Here is a 26,365-nt window from a genome sequence, read left to right as displayed (position 1 = left end):
TTAATTATTTTATCTACAGTATAATACAAATTAACATAAATGCAATAAAAGTAAGGAATTAATTCTTTTTGTTGTCCCATTATCATTATTTTATTATTGTTATCTTATCTGCACCTAATTTATCTCGACATTATCTCGACGTAAAACGTTATTTCTTTTGCAAAATTTGTTTGTTGTTTGTTTGTTTGTTAGAAATTAACATGTTCTCTGTTTGTTAAACAGATTTATAAAAACCTAATTAAATATCTAATTGAATTAGAATTAAAATATTTTTAAATAATTTGTTTTCTTAAATTTTAGACAACAAAGAAAAAATAAATAATTTTTTTAATATTATGAGATTTCTTATTTAAGAAATATGTAAAAGAAGATTATGTCTTTTGACAGTTGTCAATTCATTAATATGACAGTAATTAAGAAAAAAGCATTATAAAAATTATATTTAATGAATCATAATTGTGATTTCTTAAATCGAATTTTCCTTCTTATTTGCAAATGTTTGTATATAATTTGTTTAGCGTTGAACAATAATGTGATTCCAACGCAGGAACTCTATTATTAGACCACTTATGCAACTCTTAATGAACTTGTAACTAAAGCTGTTTTGTTAGACAATGTATGTAACAAAAATATAAAAGACGATATTAATAGAATTCAATCAAATAATTATATATTAATATTATAATTATAATAATTAATAATTCTATTAATAATTAATAGAACAGAAATTCTACAACAGAATTTAACTGTAAATTTTTTTACATGTTCTCGATTTATTTTATTATTATACAAATGTTTTCAATTCAAATTATTTTGATATCGTATGCATTACACAAGAATTGCATAATATTATAATAAGATTAGATTAGTTGAAGATTAGTTGGAAACAATCCCGTCCGAATAAATACTATAAGAAAAAATTATTTTCAATTATCACAAAAATAATGAACAGTATGATGATCCATGATCTATATTAAGATAACAAAAATCTTAATATTTCTTGCTATCTTATTTGATTTAAACATAATTTAAATGAAAAAAGGATAAACGTGTATTGTACATAAAAGAGCTCTTTATTTATGAATAAAATGAATTTCAATGACATATATTGCGTACAAATGCAGAGAAAGTAAATTTCTTTGCTTGACTCTGCCTTTCTGCATTTTTTATATTAAACTAATAAATATAATATAATAAATATAATAAATATAATATATACATAATTTATTGTATAGATTAAACGTTATATGACAGAGACATAGTTTTATAAAGAAGCATAAAATATGAGTAGAGCGAAAGGAAACGATACTAAACTTTGTTTATCGGTACTTTGAACACATAAAGATATTCAATTGCGATTAATATTATTCATTAGAGTTTAATCGCAATATGCACATCAACATTAATATTATGCATGTCGTAGACTTTATATATTACTCTCTATATTTATTATATCTGGAAATATATTTACTATTTTTCTTAAATTTTACTTAATCTTACAAATATTTAAAAAATTAATCATTTATTTTAATTTATTGATACACTGTTCTAAATAACATAAAGATTTATATACACTATCATAAAATTTATGTATAAAAGATAATAACATAAATTTTATTGTAATATTACTTGGAAAAAATACGTCAGATCAGTACGTTATACATGTAATTGTATATAAAAAATTTGAAAAATTTAATTTTGTTAATTATATTATTTTTTATTTTTTATTTTTTTGTTTTTTTTTATTTCTCGTATTTTTCTTTCTCGTATTTTTATGGTTTGTGTTAATGATAATATAAATTTAAACACAGGCAAAACAAAGACAAATAATTTTTTACAACAAAATTGAATCACGCATTCTATATATTAATTATTTCTCAAGAATTATTAGATGACGTTAGAGGAAGTCATATATTATCATATAGATCAAGATTATCAGATCAGTGAAATATCAAATTATATTTTCAGAAGACGAAATAGTTTTAATTTTATATACCTAAAATATATTTTGTATAAAAACTTTATCTTTTATTTTCTATAAAAAAATACTATTATATATACAATACATATACATATATTATTAACACGGATACTTGTACATCTTTAATATGAATCATTATGAGTTGAGAAGAAGGAGAAAACTAAGAAGGAGGGAACTGATTAAATCAATAAATAGAGGCTATGTATTTACTATATAAGCTTAATCGAGTGCTTATAACAGCCTTCATATCTACTACATAGTAGGAAAGATTACAGCACAATTCTTCTTTAACAACGCATAAAGAGTTTATAAGCAGTATTCTGTCTTCATTTCGAAAATGTTTATTGCAGTTTCTGTTTTTGCACTTTTAACAATACATATTGCCGCAGAAATACGTAAGTAAATAAAATATATTTTATTTTTATTACAACGTGGATACAATTTTTTATATTAAACATAATAAAATTTTATCATATTAAATCACAATATTTAAAGAATAATCAAAAGATCATATCAATTACAACATTATTTTATGCAATAGATAATTAATATTCATGTAAAATAAGATTTTTCAAATAAATCTAATTAGTTATTTTAATTTGTAAATATTGGAACAATAATTATGTAACACGTTATTTTAGTTCTTATTCTCTCTCTCTTTCTCTCTTTCTTTTTCTCTATTTCTCTCTACCCCTTCTTTTTATTTTGCATCTCAAACAAAACTTTTTATTATAGATATTCTTTTAAAGTTTGATATTAATATTTTGATAACATTATAATATAAATGATATATTATAAAAATGTTAGCTCTTTTGTAAATATATTTTATACTTTTTCTATTTCCATCTTGACAATTTTGTTCAAAACTACGTACAAAATCTTTTATATTCTTTACAGCCTCTTATATTCATGTGTGTGGTCTCAGAGACCCAAATATTGAACAATGCATTTTAAAAAATGTTGAAAATTTAAAGGATAAAATTTGCGAGGGAATTCCAGAATTAAGCATTGCACCTAACAATCCACTTCGTCTTGACAAATTAACAATTTTTGATATACCCAATGGTAAATTAGTTCTTGAAGATTCACAAGTGACAGGGCTGTGCGACTTTGTTGTAAACTTCCTTCATGTAGATACAGACAAGTTGCATTATGATGTTGATGTGTCATTTAAGCGAATTCAAGTAAACACCACTTATCATCTCAATATGCATTTATTGGTGCCTATCACCAACAGAGGACAAGTTTATATTACTACAGGTATATGAAGTAATTGAAATTATTCAAATAAGCGAGAAAATGTCTTAATAATATCGATTTTAACTTAAGAGATTCAAACTGGGGTTTGGTGTTCTATCAAAATTATTAAAATGTATCTTGCAGATAATGTAGGAGCAAAAGCAAGTATGGACATGAAATTGACTAATCAAGATGGCAAAACATATATGTATTTATCAAAGATGAAAATAAATCTTGACATTAAAGGATATGATGTTCGACTTGGATTGAACGAAGAACAATTAAGTCAATTGCGTGAAATTGTTACAAATTTTGTAGGGAACAATCAGCAAGAGATTATTAGAACTTTTAAACCAGCTTTGGAAGAGGCAATTTCGAAACGAATCATCTCAGTTTCCAATGATATAGTTAAACACTTTACTTATGAAGAGCTCTTCCCTGATCGAACATAAATTATTCAAAATTCTAAGATTACTGTTTTGTTAGATCACCGTTCCGTTTTTTATTTAAAGAAAAATTAAAATAATATGTGAGAAGTTTAGGTGACATTTCACAATTTTGCTATATAACATCTTTAAAATGCAAATCTTATTTATTATAATGTCTTATTTATTATAATTTTAAAAAGACAAACACATATTATAAACATGGAGAATTCAAAAAAAATTAAATTTTATTAATTTTATTAACTTACCTGTTTTCTTCTTACCCTTGTTTTATCCTTGTTATTACCTTAATTATTGAAAACTTGTTTTATTTCTTATAGAATAAGAGAAAAAGAGTAAGATAGAAAGAGAGAAAAGATCGGTTTTTCAATCGATGCAATTGAAAGAGTATACCTAAATATAAACTGATTATGAAACAATCTTGATATATGTTACACTTATTTTACTGTAATTTCATAATCCTAAAAAATATTATTTTGCAAGAAGTATTACTTTCTTTTAAAGAAAAAAAATGTTTCCTGTTATTTTTTTTCGACCATTGCAGTACATGGTGCTGCAAAAATACATAAATAAATAAAAAACATATGTTTTCTTTATCATGGTATATGCACAACTTGTTTCAAATTCTATTCATGAAAAAGAAGCTGTCACGATATTTGAATCAAAAACACTCAATCCGCAATTAAAAAATCCGAATTTTAAGTTATTTTTTAAATTAGATAATTTATTATAATATAAAACGAAAGATTTAACAGATATTAATTTCTTGCTACAAATATTGCCATGATAATATATAATATATAATGACAATATTAAACTATATACATAAAATACCCTTTAAATGGTAATAATGTGAAAAACGCGCATATCAAAACTTATAGACAAAGAATCTGTATTCTCTCTCTTAGTACAACTTTCTATATATTAAAATAATATAGTAATGATATTGACTTGTACAAGAATTTATGTCAAACATATATCTCATTTTAAACAACTCTACGACTTATTCATCTTGAAAATTTAAACATAATTGATATTAACAATCTGTTAAAAATCATAGAACTCATAATAAATCAAATCTTATATGTTATGATTTCTTAGAATTCTCAGAATCTATTAATAAATATGTTTAAAAAGAACAAAGAATATTTTAATATCTAAAAAATAAAAGAAATGTCGTATAAAAATCCTAAAATAATATTTAGGAATCTTATATTTATTATTTTATTATGAATTATATATTTTCATCATTTTACATATACCATGACTTTCTCCTTCTCCTATCCTCATTCTCTCATACTCTTTCTCACTCTTCCATTCCATCTTCCCTCATTCTTCCTTCCACCCCTCCTCCTACTGTCTCTCCTTCTCTCTTTTTCTCCTTTTATTTTATTAAAAAAGTATATATTAACTTTTCATATATTAACTTTTTTAAAATATTTAAGGCTACGTTTTATATTAATGTAGTTAATATGTATTAATGTAGTTTAATATCATTATTATAGAAGCAAATTAAAAATTGTCATTTGTGTGATAAAGATTACACATTATTCAAAGGCAATTTATTTATATTTATTTATATTTATATTTATATTTATTTATATTTATATTTATGTTACTAATTTTATTTAAAAACTTATAATTAAAAAAAACAACATAAATTGTTTTTATATTATAGCTTCATATATTAATGTATGTGGCCGCAGAGATCCGAATATTAATCAATGCATCTTGGACAATATCAATAATTTGAAAAGTAAAATCTGCGAAGGATTACCAGACCTGGATATTCCACCAAATGATCCATTTATCATCGACGAAATAGTCATTTCTGATACACCCAATACCAAATTATATATTAGAAACGCACAAGTATCAGGCTTATGCGATTTTACTATAAAATCCTTTCATGCAGATATTGATAATCTTAACTATGATGTTGATCTTTTATTTCACCAAATTCGAGGAAATACAACTTATAATTTTAACATATCTTTATTGTCAACACCTATCGCTTATAAAGGACAACTTTACATTGTCGCAAGTATGTAAAAAATTAATTTTTTATTACAATGAGATAAATATTCCGAAAATTATTTTAGTTTAAAAAATATAAAATAATTTTATCAAATTTTTACCAAATTTTTTACAGATAATATAGAAGCAAAAGTATATTTGGATTTTAAAATAGTAACTAATAATGGCAAAAGATACACGTACTTGGCAAAAATGAAGTTAAATCTCATTATAAACGATCACGACGTTCAATACAACATTTCAGATGAAAAACAAACTACTCAATTAACTGAAATTGTTCAAAATTTTGTTGGTAATAATATAAAGGAGATTATAGAAGTTTTTAAACCATCACTAGAAGAGATAGTCATTAAACGAATTATCTCGCTTGCCAACGACATAGTTAAACATTTTACTTATGAGGAGCTTTTTCCCGAACAAACATAAGTGGCTTAAAATTTTAATGTTATATTTAGAAGATTGTTTCATATATTTTACATTTTATTTAAGAACTAATTGAAAAACAAGATTTATTCTTATCTGGACGTTTGTACGATTTCTCGCGCCGCGCGCAGAGCATCACTGCGCGTGAATACTCGCTGAAGTGAGATAGTTATCAAGTTTGATAAGGAAATCCGATATATTCACGCACAGTGGTGCTCCATGCGCGACACGAAAAGTTACACAGGGCTATATCCAGGTCATGTTTATTACAATGCTTCAAAACCAATAATGCAATAAATTTGGTTTGCTAATAATAAAAACATAATTAACCGTATGTATACCGTATATATTGTTATTAATTGCTGTTGCAATGCAGATTTATACAAAATATAACATTGTCGTGATAGTCGTGATGTCGTAGTGGCATAATGTAAAGAAATCTACTTAGAGTCAACCATTTATATAAAGTAAGTGCACTGTTTTGTTAAATTAATACTATAAAAAATATTGTGTATGTTCTTTAAATATACATTATATAATTCAGATTTTAGATAAACTAAATTTATAATGTGATGCAGTACGTGTATCTAAACAGCTTAAATAAAATTTAAACGAACCAAATGTATAATATACATTATATTTGAGTATATAAGTCTTAGTCATATTTATTTATATTTTAATTTGAATGAATTGCTGCTACATGGTAAACAAATTAAAAAGAAATAATTATTGCAGTTTATAATTGTTGTATCTATATTAAATCTATATTAAATGCGAATTAACGTAAAACGTAATAAAAATATGGAATTGGTTTTTTTTTGTTCTCCCATCATTATTATTTTATCTATCATTGTTCTTCTCATTACTCTCTCTGCATTTAATTTGTCTTATTACAAGATGTTATTTTCCATATCATTCAAGATACTGTTCTTGTTAGTAATTAATACGTTTGTTAAATAAATTTTATATTATTGTATTTTATAGATAAAAATTTAATGTTGATCTTAATTTGAATTAGAATATTTGGAAAATAATTTGGATTTTTTTAATTTTAAGCGATAAAGAAAGTCTAAATAAATTTCTTAGCATTTTATAAGATATCCAAAAAATATGTAAAAGAAAATTATGTCTTTTGCTAATTATTAATTTATTAATATGATAAGAGAGATAAGAGAGTGATAAGAGAGAAAGTTTTTATTTAAACAGAATATTTTTTATTCTGTATATGTAAATTATACTTTTACAAAAATTTTATTTTTTTTACTTTAAAAAAATACTATTAAAACACACACAACACACACACACACACACACTTTTTTTTACACAAATTTTTTTACATCTTTCATAGAAATCATTATTAGTTGAGAAGAAGGAGAAAAAATAAGAAGATGAGAAGAGTACTTATTAAAGCAATGAATATAAGAAAATACATTTATATAAGCGTAATTGATCGCTTGCAACAGTAAATTGCAACAGACTCGATACTTATCATATAGTAGTGAAGATTACAACACGTTGTTTTCTAACAGTAAAAGAAGATTGCAAGAAATATTCTGTCATTTCGAAAATGTTTATTGCAATTTTCATTTTTGCACTTGCAACAGTATATATTGCAGCGGAAATACGTAAGTAAATAAAATATATTTCATTTTTATCTTGATGTGTATATGATTTTTTTTGTATTATACATAACAAAAATTTGTCATACTATTCATGTCAACATAAACTACAAAATTTAAAGAATAATTAAATTACATATGTCAATAAAACATTTTTTAAGATAGATAATTTATTTTAACATAAAAAAATATTTTATTTTTATAAGTAATTCTTATTTATTATTTTAATTTCTAAATATTGTAATAACAATAATTATAATATTTAATTTCAGTTTGCTCTCTCTCTCTCTCTCTCTCTCTCTATATATATATATATATATATACCTCTCTTTGATTTTCTATTCAACAAAACTTTTCACCTTTATTCTTTTAATATTTGATATTAATATTTGGTTGATATTAATATTATGGTATAAATAAATTACTAGTTGCAAAATTTTTATCCTTCTTAAGAATATGTTTTATTCTTATCGCATCTATCTTATTGACAATTTCACACATGAAGATTATTTATATTTCCTATAGCTTCCTATATTCATGTGTGTGGCCTCAAAAACCCTAATTTTGATCAATGCATTTTGGAAAATATTGAAAACTTGAAGGATAAAATTTGCGAAGGAATTCCAGAATTGGACATTGAATCGAACAATCCATTTTATCTTGATAAGTTAACAATTTTTAATATATCCATGATAACATTGTTTGTTGAAAATACACAAGTAACAGGACTGTGCGATTTCGTTGTAAATTTCCTTCATCTAGAAATGGACAAGATGCATTTTGATATTGATTTGTTATTTAAACGAATTCAAATAAATGCCACTTATGATTTGAATATACGTCTACTAGTACCTATAGCTAGCAGAGGAAAAGTTTATATTACTACAGGTATATTAAATAATCAAAATTATTGAAATGAGATAATATTTTAATGATATGCATTTTAACTTAACAGAATTCGAATTATAATTGGGTTTGTTTACTAACATTATTAAATGTATTTTGTAGACAATGTAGGAGCAAATGTAAGCGTGGATATGGGATTAACTATCCGACACGGCAAAACATATTCATTTGTATCACAGATAAAAATCAATCTCGACATTAAAGAATATGATATAGAATTTGCATTGAACGAAGAACAATTAAGTCAATTGCATGAAATTATTACAAACTTTATAGGGAAGAATCAGCAGGAAATTATTAAAACTTTTAAACCAGCTCTGGAAGAGGCAATTTCGAAAAGGATTATCTCACTTTCCAATAATATGCTTAAACACTTTACTTATGAAGAACTTTATCCCGATCGGACATAAATCGTTCAAAATTTTGAAATTTATTGTTACATGATCGTTTCGTTTTTTATTTAGGAAGAATTAAAATAATTTAATTATAATATTTTAAAAGTTTTGGTAATATTCACAATTTTAAATAATAAAAATAGACATTGTATTATTTACCGTTGATCTGCCATCGTAGATCTGTACTAAATGATTATTTAGATGTGGTAAAATATTTAATCAAATAATATTTTTCTGTTTTAATATTTTATTTGATAATTTACAAGTATTTTGACTATGGTATATGATACAATAAGTAAAATTATCAATAAATAAATATGTAATAGAAATATAATTTTATTTAATGCTCAGCACACACATCTCATGTATAAAAATATATTTTAGAGAATTGAAAAAAATGTTTAAAATTGTTCTTATTGTATCTTTAATATTTAAAAAATTATAATATATTTGATATTAAATACAATCACGCGCTTCATTATTTGTTTCAGAGTATCTAGTATAAGTTATAAATACTATCAGTTATAAATTATCTGTTATACAATGTTAAGAATGATCAGGAAATTAATCAATTATTTTTTCAACGACATGCAACATTAAAGGTACATCTTTGACATTAGACTTTGATACATTACTATTCTCGATCTAATATATACATATAATTTCATATATACATATTATTTTTTTAAGAAAGAAAAAATATTAAAAGATTTTTTTCTTTTCTAGTGAATAATGAAAGAAAATCTAATGCAAAAATAAAAAAAACATTTTTAACTTTAAATGTACAAAATTCTAGATCTTTTATGTAAAAGAGATAGATCTAAAGTAAATCGTAAAGACGACATTAAGCGTTTTATATTGCAAGAATACGTCATTGCATAAATAATTAACTACAAAGAGAAAAAAGATACTGGTTTTTGCTACCATCTAACCATCGTTAGATATCATTAACTTACTTTGAACATTTTAAGAATGTATAGACGTGTAATATCATATATTAAAAGAAATTTTATGCAAGTCATATTATTACTGTCTACATACGACATAATGTTGCATTATATAGAAATATTTTTATAATTTAAATCTTATTATTGTAATATTATTAGAAATATAAACTACAAATATAAATTATACACATGCGAGATAAAAGAAAAATTAAATTTTATTAATTTTTACTTGCTTCCTTCGCTTTTTTGTTTTTTTTTCCTTGTTAATTAAAAGTATTTTTATTTTAAAACTTCTTTTATTTGTTGTGGACAAAAAATACTTTTATGAATGTATGTATGTATACAGGTACGAAAACGGCCATGATCTTTCGAATTATTATCATAAATAAAAAAAAAGAATAAAAAACGAGAGAAGAAAAGACTGGTTATACAATCAATCAACAAGTGAAAGAGGACATACATATATACATATAAGCTTGATCAATCGCATAGTAGAATCTTGATATGCGAACATCGTAATACTTTTATCTTGTTGTAATATTATAATTCTATAAAGTGTTACTTTGCAAGAAGAATTACTGTCTTTTAAAAAATGTATTCTGCTATTCTTATTTTTAGCCTTATTACAGTACATGTTACAGCGGAAATACGTGAGTAATAGAAAAAAAATATATATTCTTTTGTCATCGCATGCGCACAATTTATTTCATATTCTACTTAAGAAAAAGAAGCTGTCATGATATTTGGATAAAAAACACTCGATCTGCAAATAAAAGAAAAGAATTTTAAAGTGCTATTGTTTAGATTAATTAATTTATCTTAATATAAAACAAAAGAGTTAGCAGATACTAAATTGTTACTATATATATATTATACATATTATCGCAATATTTATAGTACTATATATATATATATATATATATATATATATATATATAGTACTATAAATATTGCGATAATATGTATAATGTAATGAAATAATACAAACTGTATATTTAGCATATGTTAAATGTGAAGTAATAATGTGAAGGATGCGCATGTGAAAATTGTGATCGAAAAGAAGCTGCGTTCCCATTACTATTCTCAGGTATTTAATTAAAATAGCAGTAACAATGGTATTGACTTGTATAAGGATTTAATGAGTTGAATACATATTTATATTTTTTATGAAACGACGTATACGAATAAATGAGAATGTTTTATAATAAATTTCTACAATACCATCAATTTTAGATTTGATATGGTATAAGTGTTGTTTATAACAAGTTTGTTAACATCAATATACTAATCTAAAAAAATATTTTTTTAATATTTAAAAAAAATAATGAAAATTTAATGAAAATTTTAGAGCAATACTTAAGAATATTTTATTATTTGTTAATTTAATATGAATCGTACTTTTTTATTATTTTATATATACTTTAATTTTCTTCTCTCCTTGCTTCTCTCTCTCTCTCTCTCTCTCTCTCTCTCTCCCCCCTTTCTTCTTTTACTTTATTAAAGAGGCTTTGTATATTAATATCTTACCACATTTAATATTAATGTTACATTAATGTCATTTAATTAAAATTAATATTGTACAAGCAAATTAATATTATCAATTGCATTATTAAGATTACACATTATTTAAAACGTATTTTATCGTTTTTTATCCATATTTAAATGTGTAATGTAAATGTGTTATGTAAAAGTTTATACTTAAATAAGACAATGTAAATTTTTCTTACTAATATTACTTATTATATTTTTCTTATATTTCTTATATTTTCTTATATTATAGCTTCATATATTAATGTATGTGGCCGCAGAGACTCAAATCTTGATCAGTGCATCATAGATAATATCAACAATTTGAAGGGAAAATTATGTGATGGTCTTCCCGAATTAAACATTCCGTAAGCCAAAATATATACTTTGGACAAATTAGTTATATCCGATACATCTAACACCAAGATATATATTAAAAATGCTCAAGTAACAGGATTGTGTGATTTCGACATAAATTACTTACATACAGATGTCGAAAAACTTCACTTTGATTTTAATCTATTGTTTAAATGGATCCAAATAAATGCCACTTATGACTTTGACATACGTTTACTGATGCCCTTTGCTTATAAGGGAATGGTTTACATTACTACAGGTATGCAAATAATCAATGTTGCAAGATAAAATAGAAGTTTAAAAAGATGTTTCAAAAGATTTCAAACTTAATATATTTTTATTGAAATTATTTAATTGTCTCTTACAGATAATGTCAAAGCAAAAGTAGACATGGATTTAAAGGTGACAACCAAAAGTGTTAAAAAATATGTATATGTATCGAAGTTGAAACTTAACATCGATCTCAAAAAATACAATGCTGAATATGATTTTAATGACAATACACAATTAAGTCAATTTCGCGAAATTATTAGGAATTTTGTAGGCAACAATCAAGAGGAAATTATTAAAACTTTGAAACCGATTCTAGAAGAGACAATCTCTAAACGAATCATACTGATTTCCAATGATATAGTTAAAGAATTTACTTACGAAGAACTCTTTCCTGATCGAATATAAAACTCCTAAAATTTGGAACTTTAAATAATTAACACATCTCTGATTTATTTGAAAAAATATAAACATATAATACTGGACTACAATTTATAAGAATTGACGATATAAATTTCACTTTGATAACAATGGAAACAGGTTTACAATAGAAGACAGCAAAATTATTATCATTAACTTTTAGCGTAACAATATAAATGTGGAAAGAAATATTATTGGAAGAAGATAATTTAATAATTTAATAATAGTAACTAATAATAGTGTTTAACGTATATTTAAGTTTGTCTACGTTTGTGAAATTAAAAATATTAAGCTATTTTCGTCGAATATCTTGAATAGTATCTGTCCTCACTATTGTGAAAATACATACAATATGTTATCTAAGACAATCAATTTAAATACTACGCAGTCTGTATGCAGACTGTAAAAAATTGTGACTTATTGTAGAATGGAATTATAGAGAAATATAAACATATTGTTAAATAATTAATATTGTTTAAGAGATATAAAAATTTTAATTTAGATAAAAAATATTACTAATATTTATTAATATTGATAAGTACATTTTTATATTTTATGGTTTCAGAAATTTTAAATCAAACCGAGTTAAAAAAAGAGTCGAAATTGCAAAAAAAAAGAAATTTGATTATATAATAATATAATCCTGTATATAATCCTATTATCAAACTTATAGAAAATTTTTTAATGTCTTAAATTATTTCCTTCTTTTTTTTTTAATTTTCAAGTTATTCAAAATTTCAAACTTTATTTTTTATCTTCTTTTCTATAATAATCAAATTATAAAAAATTTAAGATACAAATACTTTTATTAATACACAATAACATTTTGATTTGTATTTTAGATCTTTGTAATTACCATTACACTTACTGTTTATATAATACCAATTTCATTAGTATTAAACATCACATAAACATCGTCTCATTGCTCTGTTATTCTCTAATTTATCTTGATTCTTAAGTCTCTTTTATATAATGGTTCTTATGCTAGTAATTATCATGGCGTATGCTTTTTCTAAAGTGCGTCACACCAATCGAATTGCAAAAGTACGATTGTATGTAAATGTAAAAGTATATAGCTGAATAAAAAATATATTACCTTTATTTTTTTAATTTAAGTATTGATAAAAAAAATTGATAAAAAAAACATAATAATGATAAAAATTCAACAGTTCTTTAGTTATTAATTATTAGCGTTATATGTTAATAAAATAGTATGCTAATTCTAGAATTGTTACAAAAAGACTTCCTGCAAGTAATGCTCTACTGTTGATTCTAAAAATAGAAGGTTTCATTATATCTGTCTTTAATAAAATTTTCCATTTTGATTTGACGTCAAATGTTAGTCAGACATCGTCAAGATTGTATTATTAAATAGCTTATACAACTTCTATGTATCTCACAGATAAACTATAAAATAATATTTTATTTTTAAAGAATAGAAATATTAAATGTACTATCACAAAATACATTGATAAAAAATTAACATATCAAATATTAATGAGAAAGTAAAAATATTTAATAGCTAATGTATAAAATATTATATAATAAAAATAATAAAATATTAATAAAAATAATAAAAATAATAAAAATATATAATAAAAATATTTAAAGCTTTAAATATTTAACTAGAGAATATATTCACGTGCGTGTAATCAATCATTCTCAATTTAATGTTATATTAATTTATGTAAAAAATTTATATTATGTTTAAATAATTATAGCCTATATAACATGAAAGAATAATATAATTATTAACATCCTAGAATTTACTCATAAAAATTGCTGTAAAATGACTAGTAATACTTATACTATATATATTCCGATTCTCATCATATAATACTTTAAATGAGGTATTTCTCGTATTAGATATTTTACATCTTAAGTTAAGATAACGGCTTCATTAAAAAAATGAATATTATATAATGATTAAGTATATAATTATATTTATATTTAATTTTCTTAGTTTTATTTAATTAAAATTATTAAAATATTTTTTAAATTAAAAAAATAAACACAATATTTTTAATAACTTAACATAACTTTTATTATGACAATATTTTATAAATGCTTTTTTTGTTTAATTCTGCGGATGAAAAACTTTGCATTCTCTATACTAATTCTTTATAATTAAGAGGTTAATCTATCTTTATATAGATTACAAATCATATATTTAATAATATTTATTAGTCATGACATGAATAATTATTTCGCTAAAAAGCAAAGGAGGAGTTTTTTTTTCTTGTTTATTACTTTGCATGTATACTTTGTACATAAAAAAATATGTTTACTTTGTACATAAAAAAAATTGTTACTTTTGAAGGAATAAATACATATATTAAATTAATTTTCAATTTAAGAAGAGAAATATTCAATTTAAAAGATCTATTTAAATCTCTTAAAAATTGCAAAATCAAAATCAACAAGTTAATTCATAATAAATTAATTAATTTCTTCTGAAAAAAAGAATTATATGTAACTATATGTAACAATTTTGCAACAAATTTAAATCTTATCAATCTCTATCTTATTCAAAGTACAAGCAGATATTTGATTATTTTATCTTCTATAATGTACATAGATATTATTTATGTTCTACATTTATTTAAAACTATCTTATATGTTTAAAAATTAATAATTGATTTATTTTTACTTGTTGCTAAAACGTATTGTTTTAGTAGATAAAAATTTAACTCTGGTAAAAATTACGTAGAAAAAATATATTATATACTCACCAATATAAATCTTGTTTATTTCAGTATTATATATGATAGAATTTATTATGCAAATTTTTTTTAAAAAGGATTGAAATTCTTTATATCTGTTTCTTATATCTGTTCCTCGTATAACCTTGATTATAATCATGATAAAAAGAATCAAGTCATTTTTCTTATACGATCGTGCTATGCTCAGAATTCATTTTGTATATTTATAGTTTGAGTTAGTCTGATGCTTTCCAAGGACATATGAATTTCTATTAGGATTGTATCGACAATTTAAAAACTTGTTTTTTATTGAACCATTTAAAGAATCAATTTAAGGAATAAAAAATGGACTGTTAAATGTATTAATAGTTACATATTTAGTATGAATATATTAATACTAAGAAAAATTAAAATTTACTTAAACTTGTTGCAAAATTGTTACATATAATTCTTTTTTTCAGAAGAAATTAATTAATTTATTATGAATAACTTATGAATTAACTTGTTGATTTTGATTTTGCAATTTTTAAGAGATTTAAATAGATCTTTTAAATTGAATATTTCTCGTAAAATTAATTTAATATATGTATTTATTTATTAGTATATGTAAATTTTCTAACAATATATTTATCCATGAGGATGTATTATGCTTTGTTCAATAAAATATTTATTTTTTTTCCACGAAAGAAATTTTATTACACATTTTTTATTCCTTATTTAATTCTTTACCTCTAATTTCTTTAACTTTGGTGTGACAAATAACGTTACAGAATTCGAATGATTCATGAAATGTAAAGTGAAAAAGAAACTGGTTATTGAAGCACTACATACCGAGGACACACGTATAAATATCTATGCTTCGGCACAAATATATATCCATAGACGCAGATTGATCTCACCATTCGCCAGGTCGACAGTTGAACGAATCGTTTTGCAGTGAAGTTTTAGAAAGTGTTGGTGCATGTTATATTAAAAATTACAATTTTGACAATGTTTGTTACAGTTTTTATTGTTACGTTTATAATAAACTATGTTACAGCGGAAATACGTAAGTAAACAAGAAATATAATATAATATTTGTTTTTAAATGACGAGCACATATTTTTTTATTATTTATAGAATTACATAATTTGCCTTATATGCAAACATTATGTTTTCAAAAACTTATTAATAAGGCATTATTTTTTAGTTGCATTATTTATTCTGATGTGCTAAGATATAATAGCCATTTGGTGCTACGGACATTGCGATAATATTAATTATAAGGTATAATGCAATAGCACAGTGGCAATACAAGTTGCATGCCTCGCATTCGCCAGCTCGTGAACATGTATTAGATAGCAATAACGTAAATGCCCATTGAAAAAATGCATAATCGAAAAGAAGTCGAGTTCCAGTCTTCGAACACTTAATTAAAGTGACGGTGTAAATATCAACTTGGACAAAAATTTCTTGTAGAACATTTCTTCACATATTTTATGATATAGCATATACATCTAAAACGGCTTACGAAAAATTTTTGCAATACGACAACATATTTCGTATACTTAACTCGTTATGCAGTCGCTTGTAACAGATTCGCGTCTCATATATTTCTAAAATTTCAAAGCATATTGTAAGTTATTAAATATGTAAGTTATTAAATATGTAAATTAACAAAATGATAAATAAAAAAGTAATAAATAAACATTCTAAAGCAATTTTTATTACCAAATATTTTGTTATTTAATATAAAATTTGTGTGTCATAATTTCATAATATTTGCAGTAATTTTATTGAAAGTTTTACAGTATATTAAATCTCCCAAAATTTTATATTAGCATAATATAAATAAATATTTCTGTAGTATAAAAATTTCGCATACTTTTAAAGTATATTTTAATGTTATTCTACATATCTTATTCCATACAAAATTACAAAATTAATAAAAATGTTTTATACCTTTTTCAGCCTCTTATATTCATGTATGCGGTCGTAGAAATCCAAAACTTGATGAATGCATCTTGGAAAACGTTGAAAATTTAAAAGACAAAATTTGCGAAGGAATTCCAGAATTGGACATTAAGCCAAATAACCCATTTGTTCTTGGCAAACTAGATATTTCCGATACACCTAACTCTAGAATATCTATCAGAGATACGCAAGTGACGGGGCTTTGTGATTTTGTCGTAAAATACTTTCATACAGATCTTGAAAATCTTCACTTTGATATTAATCTTTTATTTAAACGGATCCAAATGAATGCCACGTATGATTTCGACATACGTTTACTAGTTCCCATTGCGAGTAAGAATCCAGTTTATATTACTACAGGTATGTAAATAATCAATATTATATTAAAATAAGACAAAAGATTAAAGATGTCTTTTTCATTGTGAAACATTTAAAATTTATTTGATACGTTTGCGTTGAAAATCTTTAATTTGCATGTTGCAGAAAACGTTGAAGCAAAGGTAAACATGGACATGAAAATAATAAATAAAGATAATAAAAGATACGTATACATGTCAAAGATGAAAATAAATCTCGACATCAAAGGATACGATGCTGAATATGGATTGAATAATGCCGAATTGAGTCAATTGAATCAAGTTATTAGTAATTTCATAGGGAACAATCAAGAGGAGGTTATTAAAGTCTTTAAACCAGCACTCGAAGAAGTAGTTGTCAAACGGATTCTTTCTCTGTCTAACGATATAGTAAAACATTTTACGTTTGAGGAGCTCTTCCCCGATCGAACGTAAATCTCATAAATTTTTAGAATTTATTATTGTTGCATATTTATTTTTTTATATTTTGTAATTTATTTGAAAAATATTTTAAAAATTTTCATTTTTGCTACATAATGAAATGAAGATAAATATTACATATAATTCGATATATTTATAAACAAATTTATTAATTACATATGAAATAATAATTAATTAAAAGCAACGTTGTTTATATTGCTTTACAATTATATTAAAATTTAAATTTGAAATATTTTATACATTCTGAATATTATGCTTATTACACTTTTATGTCACAATATATGATATATTTACAAAAAATATAGAAAATAAAATTGCAACGATATTTTTTGCTACATATATTCTATATATATTTATATCTTGTGTGTGTATATATATATATATATATATATATACACCATATATGTATGAAATATTTTTTATATATTATGTATTTATTATTTATCTAATTTAAAAATAACTTTGTTGTTACTCATGTTATTTAACAACAATTTACATACATTAAAAATACTAACAAAATTACTGGAAAATGAATTATTATAAGATAATACGCATAAAATAAAATATAGATATATCTTTATTATAACATACTTTGTAACTTTGGAGAAAATTACTTACTTAAATATTATAACATTATATTCACATAATTATTTTAATAAAAGAAATTTAAATAAATGTGGTATATGATATAAACTGCTCTTAAGTTTAATATACATGTTATTAATATATAGTCAGTTGTAAGTAAGTTATCTAGAATATTGCAAATGTGAATTGGGATTATTAAGATTAAAATCATTTATTTTTTATTATTAACCAATGCATTTTAAATCTAGTTCTTTATTTTTATGTAGTAAAATTAAAAAGAAAATATTTTTCTTATGTAATCACATTTTATATATCCTATAATTTGTCTGTACCTTTTTATTTATCTTTATAATTGTTCTTTTGATTCATTATCCTCTCATTTCTTCGATGAAATTTATTTGCGTATTTTACATAAAAAATATATATAAACACTTATGTTTATTTGTTCTTATGTTTATTTGTTACTCGATTCTACTCGATTCTACTCGATTTCTCCTAATAGCAATATAATATTAATTCTCTACACTTATATTTAAAATACATTATTCTTTTACAGAAAAAAATTTGAATAAATTTGTTAAAAATACTATTTTAAATACATTTTGATAATCCATAATTTGCATCAAATTTTACAATTCGAATTTTAAATTAAAAACAAACTTTAAGCCTATATATAGAAGAAGAGGCATCTTTTTCTTTTATATATAAAAGAGAAAGAAAAAGAAGAATTATAAATTAAAATGAATTTAATGTAAAAAATTTACTTATTTATAATATTTTGTTTATTTACTTTGATGCAACAGAATTAGTAAAAATATATTTACTAAATTAAATGTATTGTTTCATATTTTAAAATGTATATAATTATAATTATATATAATTATATATATAAATAATTACAATTAAAAATATTACAATTTGCAAAATAAATTGGTAACTGCTATTGTAATAAAATATATAATATATTACTTAAGACATTACTTTATAAAATATTACAAAAATTCTATAAATTTGTAAATTATTTTGCATACAAATTATAATAAATTTGGGAAGTAAAATATGAAAGAAACAATAATGTATTTATATATTATTATAAATAAGTAACTATAATGTATTTATATATTTAATATAACAATTCGTAACGCATTGAATTCACCAATATCGGTACTCGTTAATATTATGAAATTAAATATTACCATAAACAATTATTATTTGTTGATAAGTAAGAGGCAGATTAGATTTGCTTTGTAGAGTACACTGTTTATTATGCGTCGATAAGTAATATTTTTATACCGATACTTATTTCGAGATTTCAATCGCGTCGAGTCAATTAAAGAAAAAACTCTGTTATATAATATTCTATTAACAAATTTGCAAAGAAATATTTGATTTTAATTAATTAAAGATTTCTAAATCTAATTTTAGGCGCTTGTTAGTAACTTATTTTTTTTCGCATTTATGATAATCATGATAATAAATCCAAAAATTGTATTTTTAAAAGATTTTATATGATAAAATGAAATTTGATAAAACGAATGAATAAATAAAAATATTTTTCTAATTTTTGGATAATGATACTTCTATTTTGTTTAAAAATTATTTGAAAAACATCATTACTCTTTTTAAGTATTAGCATTGCGCAAACACTCGACTAATTCATGCCGCTTTAATTTTGTAACAATATAAAATAGTTAAATCAATCTTGTAAATATTAAAAGATTTTATATCAAATTTATCAATTACTTTTATTTAAACATAAATTATTAGCGTTTTTTTTGTTATAATTATTTAGAAATAACATCAATAACATCAAGATCGTTCCATGATCTTGATTTAATTCTATTATCCACTACTTTTTACCGAAGCAGAATTTCAATTTAGTGTTAATTAGGCTGAATCTCCATATCCGCACAAAATCGCAACAAATTCACCAAGTTGATGCGAATCTTAGCCGAATATGCACATGTGCAATTTCTCAAAAAAGATTCGATGTAACGGAAAGTAGCAATAAATTTCTCTAGTTTATTCTATTGTTTTTATTTCGCAATAGATCCTCCTATTTAATGTGTATTTTCCAGCCCGCCCAATTGTCTGGATCATCGATTTATGCACCAGGGAAGAGCTTGGCGAATGTAAATTGTTGAATAATATTGTCAGCGATATTTTGAAATGCATCCGATAGTGCTTTTTCCACGAGTGGCAAGAATTCTTTCATAAATAAATCGAAGTTGTTGTTGATTGCCGAATTGATGACGTCTCCAAGAACTTGTTCGCCGCCAAACAAGTTGTCTAGCTTTAGCGTACCTTTGCCCACTGAGATTTTCATCCTGAAATCGATGATGCGTATCTTCTCTTCGCCGTTCTCATCAAGATATTTCGCAATCTGTATTTTACATGCGCCTGGAAAGTTGAGATTTTACGAGATGAATAAGTCGAATGTAAAGTTATTATTGCAAATGATGTCATAATATTATCATACATTAATGGCAAAATATTGTTTATAATAATATACAAATTATATGTTATTAATTACTAGAAATCTTTCAAATTCTTGCAAAAAACAATTTAAGTGCTCGTCATTATTGGTGTTTGATATTAATACAGTATATAGTGAATGATAATTTTTATAGCAGATACCTATGCAGTTTGAGAAGTTGCCGAACATCGGACCAGATCCGCGAATCGGAAGTAATAATACTTTGCCATCGATCTCATATTTCCCTTCAACCTGGATATTTGGTAATGCAACATCCACCAAGAACTGCAGGGTATTAAAGTCCAATCTTAAAGAAACAAATAGTAATATTATAAAATGATAACAAACATAAAAAAAACTAATTAACTAAAGATATTTATTGAATGCTCATAATATTTTTCTAAGTAACAATTACATTTGTGCCAGTATAATGTCCATTTACAATTCAATTATTAATAATTTGTAACACGAATTTTGATAAAATAATGAAACGAGATTTTTATTTTGTGTATCTCAGTTAATTTCAACTTGAAACCGATATAGAAATTACACTTTACGCGTATTGTGTCAAAGTTTGTTGAAGCTATTGTTACGACTGCATCGCCATATTCTGTGCGTTCTGTAATAACCTCCTGTAATCTCCTACACAATGTGAAACTTTAATTAACAACGCTAGCGATTATTACAAAATTACAAGCAATAAATTATGCTTAATTGTTAAAAGATTATGTTGTAGTAAGTTTTCATTGTCAAGACTTTCGATATCACACAAATATGCATAATGATGTCACAATTAGTACTGTATGTGCATTTTATTTATGAATATCTTGGTACATAATAAATTGTCAATGGATTAGTAAGCTTTTCCTTTGTAGTTCCCACACGTGGGAAGTCATTAATGATAATTAACAATTTCAATGCATGGCATCGACCTTCTTTTATTGTCTGCATTATTACAACGCCAATTGTAAGTTTTGTCTTTCTTTTTCTATTTCTTTCTCAGCGCATGTATTGTTTTACAAGAATCCTTTTAAATTTTGCATGTTACAATGTAACAAGAGGCTATTGCCCAGGCTATTGCCGTTTCCGTTTGATTTTCTGGTCTTTATCGATTGTACATCTTTATTTTTCCTTTTTTATTGTCGATGCGTGGTAAACGCATTTTGAGTGTTCGTGTCACGGTCATCTATGCGCGGAATACAAACGACATAGCGTTCGTTCCTCAATTGCACATAGCAAATTGCATATTTTTTCTTAAATGCAATTATGCGCTTTGAACCAATCAATTTATCTCATTATTCTATGCATGATAATATTGAAGTAAAATGCATGATAATACTGTAAATAAGATTATTGAAGATGGAATTATGGGAATTATATTAAAAAGATTATTTATAAAATAGTTTTAAAAATATATCAATAACATTAATGATATTCCATAAATAACGTATTATATATAAAAAAACTTGTAGTATATGTTATGCTTATTATTTAGAATTGTAAAACTTTTAGTAAAAATTTATTATTTTGCAAAAATATCTATTTGTATTTAAAAATTTTGATACTTTTTTCACATTCGGTATTCATATATGATGTCACTGTTAACAAATTACCGGTCAGCGTATGTCACAAATCAATGAATATCAAAAATATCATATGTATAAACTCATTTTTTTGTAATCTTACGTAATCTAATTAGATTGATTGTCAAGCAGAGATACAGTGTGGCTTTATCAATTTAATATTATAAATAGTTTATGATCTAAAATTTCGTGCAAAGCGATGTCATTGTTATCTAAATATTATTTGTCACATAACCGCGGAAATCCAAAATAGAAACACAAGTGCGTGTTTTGTGAAATTTCAATAATTTAAATCTCATTACATCACTTATTTTGAATACCATGTTATTCTTTTAGAAAGATATAAACCATCTCAATTCAAGAAATAAAAAGAGATAAATAATATTTTATTTAACAGATTAAAATCCAAATTTTCAACTAAATTTTATAATTATCGAGATATATAATAGCAAAAATTGCAAAAAGGATATTATCATTACATTTTATAAGTATCAAATTTATTTGGTATTATTATTTATAGATCAGCGACGCTAAATTAATTAAAAAAATCTTATTTGTAATTATAAAAAAATTATTGTGTATACATATATATATATATATATACAAGCGTTCCTAGTAAAATTTTACAAATACGTCACAGCATACTACACGATATATTAATTAATTATTTTTTGCAAGTTTTATAATAAACATATTATTATTAAATGTGTATTATTTTTTATACTTACTTCACTTTGTTAATTTCAAAGTTACTGGCACCATTAACGTTGATATCGCTTGCCATTACTCGTATGCTATTTGTTGGAGCGAATATTAATTTTTTTAATTTGAGAGGCTCCAATGACGGAATGTTGTATTCCGGTACACCTGTCTTAAGATACGGCTTCAAATGCTCGATGCTATTTTTGATACATGTCTCATAGTGTGGTTCATTCGTCTGGCAAATATGCAGGAACTCGGCTGCAAACACATTAGAACTCATCAGATAATCAATATAATTGTAAAAAAACGGCGCGCGCGCTCGCACGCTTGAAGATAATAGATATTTAATAGAACTATTACTAGAAAGATTAGTATCAATCTGCGCTTGATTTATATTTATAAATACACGAGTTCATTGCGTAACACTTCTTTAATAATGCATTTATATGACCTATGTCAAGTCGTATTTAATATTTATATTCAATATCGAAATACATTTACGTCAATGTATAATATAAAGTTAATTTATAAAAAGCATTTCTAGGCCAGTTTTTGTCCTTTTTATCTTCCTTTCTTAATACTTAGAACAGAAAAAATGTATAACAAAATTTGAAATTATTATATCAAACATATCTGAACAAAGAACAAATGATAAAAATTTGTTTTTTTAAATACATTGATTTTGTAAAAAAAAAAATTTTTTAAATGCGTATGTGTATGCACGTTCATGCCATGCATGTATATGTATAAGAAAAAAATATTTTATTATATAAACGCAAATTATTTAAACGCAAAAAATTAAATAAAATTTAATTTTTAATATAAATAAAAAAATTGTCTAAAAATATCTTAATATCTGTAGATATTTTAATAATACCTGATAACGGAACATAAATTTAACTTAAGTATACTTTAATGCTAATATTAAGACTGTGCTAATAAATATTAATGACTAATAAATATCAAACCAGTGACTTTTAGTACTTAGACTTTAGTATTTAGATGTGTGATAGGACTTATTTTTACAATATTAATGATACTAATTATATTAACATACCAATATACCAATATACAAGCCTATAAGACAGATAAAATTTAGAAGTACTCACTTTCAAATAATTATCCAATTTAACTTATTAATATTTAACTTATTAATATTTGAATACAAATGATAGAAATATAAGTATTATTGCATTGTTAAATCTTATGTGTGTAATTTTACTTACGTATATCTCGTGCAGCTACCACACCGATCGTCGCTACGGCCAATAGGATCGCGATAAACGTTGCCTTCGCTGATGCCATTTTTCACAAAGGAAATAGAAAATGTGCAAACAGGAAGCTCAACAAAGTGCCTTTCGGGCTGTGGATGCCTGGACTCGAAACTCGACGATGGGGGGGTTGCTGGCCGACCGAGAACCCACAGCGACGGACGATCCGAGGATGGTCGGAGATGGAAATGTTCTGGATGACAATCTGAACGTCTTATAACAGCTACCATCTCTCCTTCTCCAACATGCCACCCGCCACAAACGAAACGAAAGCCATTATTGTTACCTAGATGATATCTGCCTCTAGGTATTTGCAAGAAAAACATACACGTATAGATCGCGAGAACTCGAGAATGTACAGGCGCAAGTAGATCTTGTCGCGAACACACATGCGTATTATCAAGGCGATGACAGTCTCTAATACTCCTTTTTATAAAACGATGCCGCGGATATTGCCTCAACTTTGTTCTTCATAGACTTCTACTAAAAGCAAAGAAAAGACAACAAGGAGTTGAGAGAAACATCTGATCAAGAGCCTGGGAAGATATTTTACATAAGAATTGTTAATAAATAATCAATTATAAATTGTTCTTTCGTAAATAGAATTTAAAGATTTTTACAGATATTTCTGAAATGAGAATGCTCAAGTTTTAGCAGCGCGTATTGTAAGATTATAAGTTATACGTGATTATATTCATACTTACATAATTTTTATTATACAATTACAAAACTAATTTTTATAACAAAGTAACAGGTCTTACACAGATTAGCGAAAACTTATAGAAATTTACAAATTATCTCAAACATTGTAGCACAATCAAATTATGTATCTGTATTAATATAAACGTTAGTTTCAATAAGAAACTAAAGCTGCCTAATATGTTTAACTTCAGCAGACTATTTCTTTGTTATGATCAATAAAAAATGTTGCAAATGTAAAAAAATGGAAATCTATTTTTATTTTTTATCTATTTAAAAATTTAAACATTTTTTCTTGCCAATTTGCTTTTCCGTTAATACACGATTTTTAAAATGTATATATATCTTAAGTTTTATATTTTTTTATAGCTTCTGATTTTTTACTATTTACAATAATTCTTTTTTTTAAATCTTTTAAAAATTTGACATTTGTTTAATAAATTTATATATATTATTTACATGACAATCGTCTTTGACGCATGTCCTTTTGGAAGTTTACTATAAAATAAATTTAAAATTAAAAATCTTTGGCGCACAGAATTTTTATATTAGTTGTATACTGTTTATTTTAAATCTAGTATTATTATTATTTAATTGGTGAAATTGATAAAATATAATACAGTTTTATTTCTTAAAAATGCTTTATTTGCTATATTTGCTACTAGCACTGTAATCTGTCAAATGTATGAAGAATAATATATTTGAAGAAATAAAATATATGTTTCCGAAAAAAAATTAATCGAGTCGATTTTAAAACTTTTTTGCGACAAGTAAATTTGGAAATTGAGTAGTCCTGAGGCATATCGTGATTTCGTAATTCGCTCGACGAACATCATGCAAAGACGCCATTATACACCAAACAGAACGCTCTGCGCATTTTAGAACACGCAATTGTAAACGAAATAATGGTCACTGACCCCCTTTCTCACCTCTTATTATAATAAATCATAATAAAGTTTCCGAAACAAATAGAAATAATGTTAATACTTCTTTTATTTTTTCGATCTTGATTTCTTGTTTCTATCAGTTT

General features: G+C 24.0%; 5 protein-coding genes and 1 pseudogene across 6 annotated transcripts; 5 read left to right on the top strand and 1 right to left on the bottom strand.

Moving 5' to 3' along the window:
* The first annotated feature begins 1,749 nt into the window (after positions 1 to 1,749).
* LOC148937549 (protein takeout-like) lies at positions 1,750 to 4,840 on the top strand. Its single transcript, XM_089072280.1, has 3 exons — positions 1,750 to 2,376; positions 2,879 to 3,241; positions 3,365 to 4,840. The coding sequence occupies exons 1-3, from the start codon at positions 2,319 to 2,321 to the stop codon at positions 3,670 to 3,672; spliced, it is 729 nt and encodes a 242-aa protein (XP_088928406.1). The 5' UTR covers positions 1,750 to 2,318; the 3' UTR covers positions 3,673 to 4,840.
* On the top strand, positions 4,607 to 6,926 carry LOC148937548 (uncharacterized). The gene is made up of 3 exons (XM_089072270.1): positions 4,607 to 4,619; positions 5,345 to 5,710; positions 5,819 to 6,926. The coding sequence occupies exons 1-3, from the start codon at positions 4,607 to 4,609 to the stop codon at positions 6,127 to 6,129; spliced, it is 690 nt and encodes a 229-aa protein (XP_088928396.1). The 3' UTR covers positions 6,130 to 6,926.
* A 588-nt stretch (positions 6,927 to 7,514) lies between these two features.
* Positions 7,515 to 9,380, top strand: LOC105423218 (uncharacterized). Its single transcript, XM_089072279.1, has 3 exons — positions 7,515 to 7,751; positions 8,271 to 8,633; positions 8,754 to 9,380. The coding sequence occupies exons 1-3, from the start codon at positions 7,694 to 7,696 to the stop codon at positions 9,059 to 9,061; spliced, it is 729 nt and encodes a 242-aa protein (XP_088928405.1). The 5' UTR covers positions 7,515 to 7,693; the 3' UTR covers positions 9,062 to 9,380.
* A 133-nt stretch (positions 9,381 to 9,513) lies between these two features.
* Positions 9,514 to 13,668, top strand: LOC148937547 (uncharacterized; annotated as a pseudogene). The gene is made up of 4 exons (XR_016138261.1): positions 9,514 to 9,648; positions 10,340 to 10,643; positions 11,774 to 12,136; positions 12,245 to 13,668. The product of XR_016138261.1 is annotated as an uncharacterized LOC148937547 (transcript).
* Positions 13,669 to 16,042: 2,374 nt separating this feature from the next.
* LOC105423217 (uncharacterized) lies at positions 16,043 to 18,712 on the top strand. The gene is made up of 3 exons (XM_089072256.1): positions 16,043 to 16,317; positions 17,220 to 17,582; positions 17,706 to 18,712. The coding sequence occupies exons 1-3, from the start codon at positions 16,260 to 16,262 to the stop codon at positions 18,011 to 18,013; spliced, it is 729 nt and encodes a 242-aa protein (XP_088928382.1). The 5' UTR covers positions 16,043 to 16,259; the 3' UTR covers positions 18,014 to 18,712.
* Positions 18,713 to 19,699: 987 nt separating this feature from the next.
* LOC105423215 (Juvenile hormone binding protein 3) lies at positions 19,700 to 24,853 on the bottom strand. Its single transcript, XM_089072255.1, has 4 exons — positions 24,592 to 24,853; positions 23,392 to 23,623; positions 21,242 to 21,387; positions 19,700 to 21,004 (listed from the first exon to the last, which is right to left on the bottom strand). Exons 1-4 carry the CDS (start codon positions 24,668 to 24,670, stop codon positions 20,709 to 20,711), a joined length of 753 nt encoding a protein of 250 aa, XP_088928381.1. The 5' UTR covers positions 24,671 to 24,853; the 3' UTR covers positions 19,700 to 20,708.
* Between the last annotated feature and the right edge of the window lie 1,512 nt (positions 24,854 to 26,365).

The sequence above is a fragment of the Pogonomyrmex barbatus genome, unplaced genomic scaffold, assembly GCF_055798465.1.
Source record: "Pogonomyrmex barbatus isolate J1 unplaced genomic scaffold, ASM5579846v1 scaffold13, whole genome shotgun sequence".
NCBI lineage: Eukaryota > Metazoa > Arthropoda > Insecta > Hymenoptera > Formicidae > Pogonomyrmex > Pogonomyrmex barbatus.
Note: the sequence above shows the minus strand (reverse complement) of the source record. Positions and strands in the feature narration are given on the sequence as shown.

What these genes read in the sequence shown, in the direction of transcription:
- LOC148937549 (XM_089072280.1), top strand. Translation starts at nt 2,319, where the DNA reads ATGTTTATTGCAGTTTCTGTTTTTGCACTTTTAACAATACATATTGCC. An exon ending in ACATATTGCCGCAGAAATAC is followed by an intron (nt 2,377 to 2,878) that starts GTAAGTAAATAA and finishes TATTCTTTACAG; the next exon opens with CCTCTTATATTCATGTGTGT. An exon ending in ACAAGTTTATATTACTACAG is followed by an intron (nt 3,242 to 3,364) that starts GTATATGAAGTA and finishes TGTATCTTGCAG; the next exon opens with ATAATGTAGGAGCAAAAGCA.
- LOC148937548 (XM_089072270.1), top strand. An exon ending in ACAACTTTACATTGTCGCAA is followed by an intron (nt 5,711 to 5,818) that starts GTATGTAAAAAA and finishes AATTTTTTACAG; the next exon opens with ATAATATAGAAGCAAAAGTA.
- LOC105423218 (XM_089072279.1), top strand. Translation starts at nt 7,694, where the DNA reads ATGTTTATTGCAATTTTCATTTTTGCACTTGCAACAGTATATATTGCA. An exon ending in ATATATTGCAGCGGAAATAC is followed by an intron (nt 7,752 to 8,270) that starts GTAAGTAAATAA and finishes TATTTCCTATAG; the next exon opens with CTTCCTATATTCATGTGTGT. An exon ending in AAAAGTTTATATTACTACAG is followed by an intron (nt 8,634 to 8,753) that starts GTATATTAAATA and finishes TGTATTTTGTAG; the next exon opens with ACAATGTAGGAGCAAATGTA.
- LOC105423217 (XM_089072256.1), top strand. Translation starts at nt 16,260, where the DNA reads ATGTTTGTTACAGTTTTTATTGTTACGTTTATAATAAACTATGTTACA. An exon ending in CTATGTTACAGCGGAAATAC is followed by an intron (nt 16,318 to 17,219) that starts GTAAGTAAACAA and finishes TACCTTTTTCAG; the next exon opens with CCTCTTATATTCATGTATGC. An exon ending in TCCAGTTTATATTACTACAG is followed by an intron (nt 17,583 to 17,705) that starts GTATGTAAATAA and finishes TGCATGTTGCAG; the next exon opens with AAAACGTTGAAGCAAAGGTA.
- LOC105423215 (XM_089072255.1), bottom strand. Translation starts at nt 24,670, where the DNA reads ATGGCATCAGCGAAGGCAACGTTTATCGCGATCCTATTGGCCGTAGCG. An exon ending in GGTAGCTGCACGAGATATAC is followed by an intron (nt 23,624 to 24,591) that starts GTAAGTAAAATT and finishes ATGTGTTTGCAG; the next exon opens with CCGAGTTCCTGCATATTTGC. An exon ending in TTTGAAATTAACAAAGTGAA is followed by an intron (nt 21,388 to 23,391) that starts GTAAGTATAAAA and finishes TGTTTCTTTAAG; the next exon opens with ATTGGACTTTAATACCCTGC.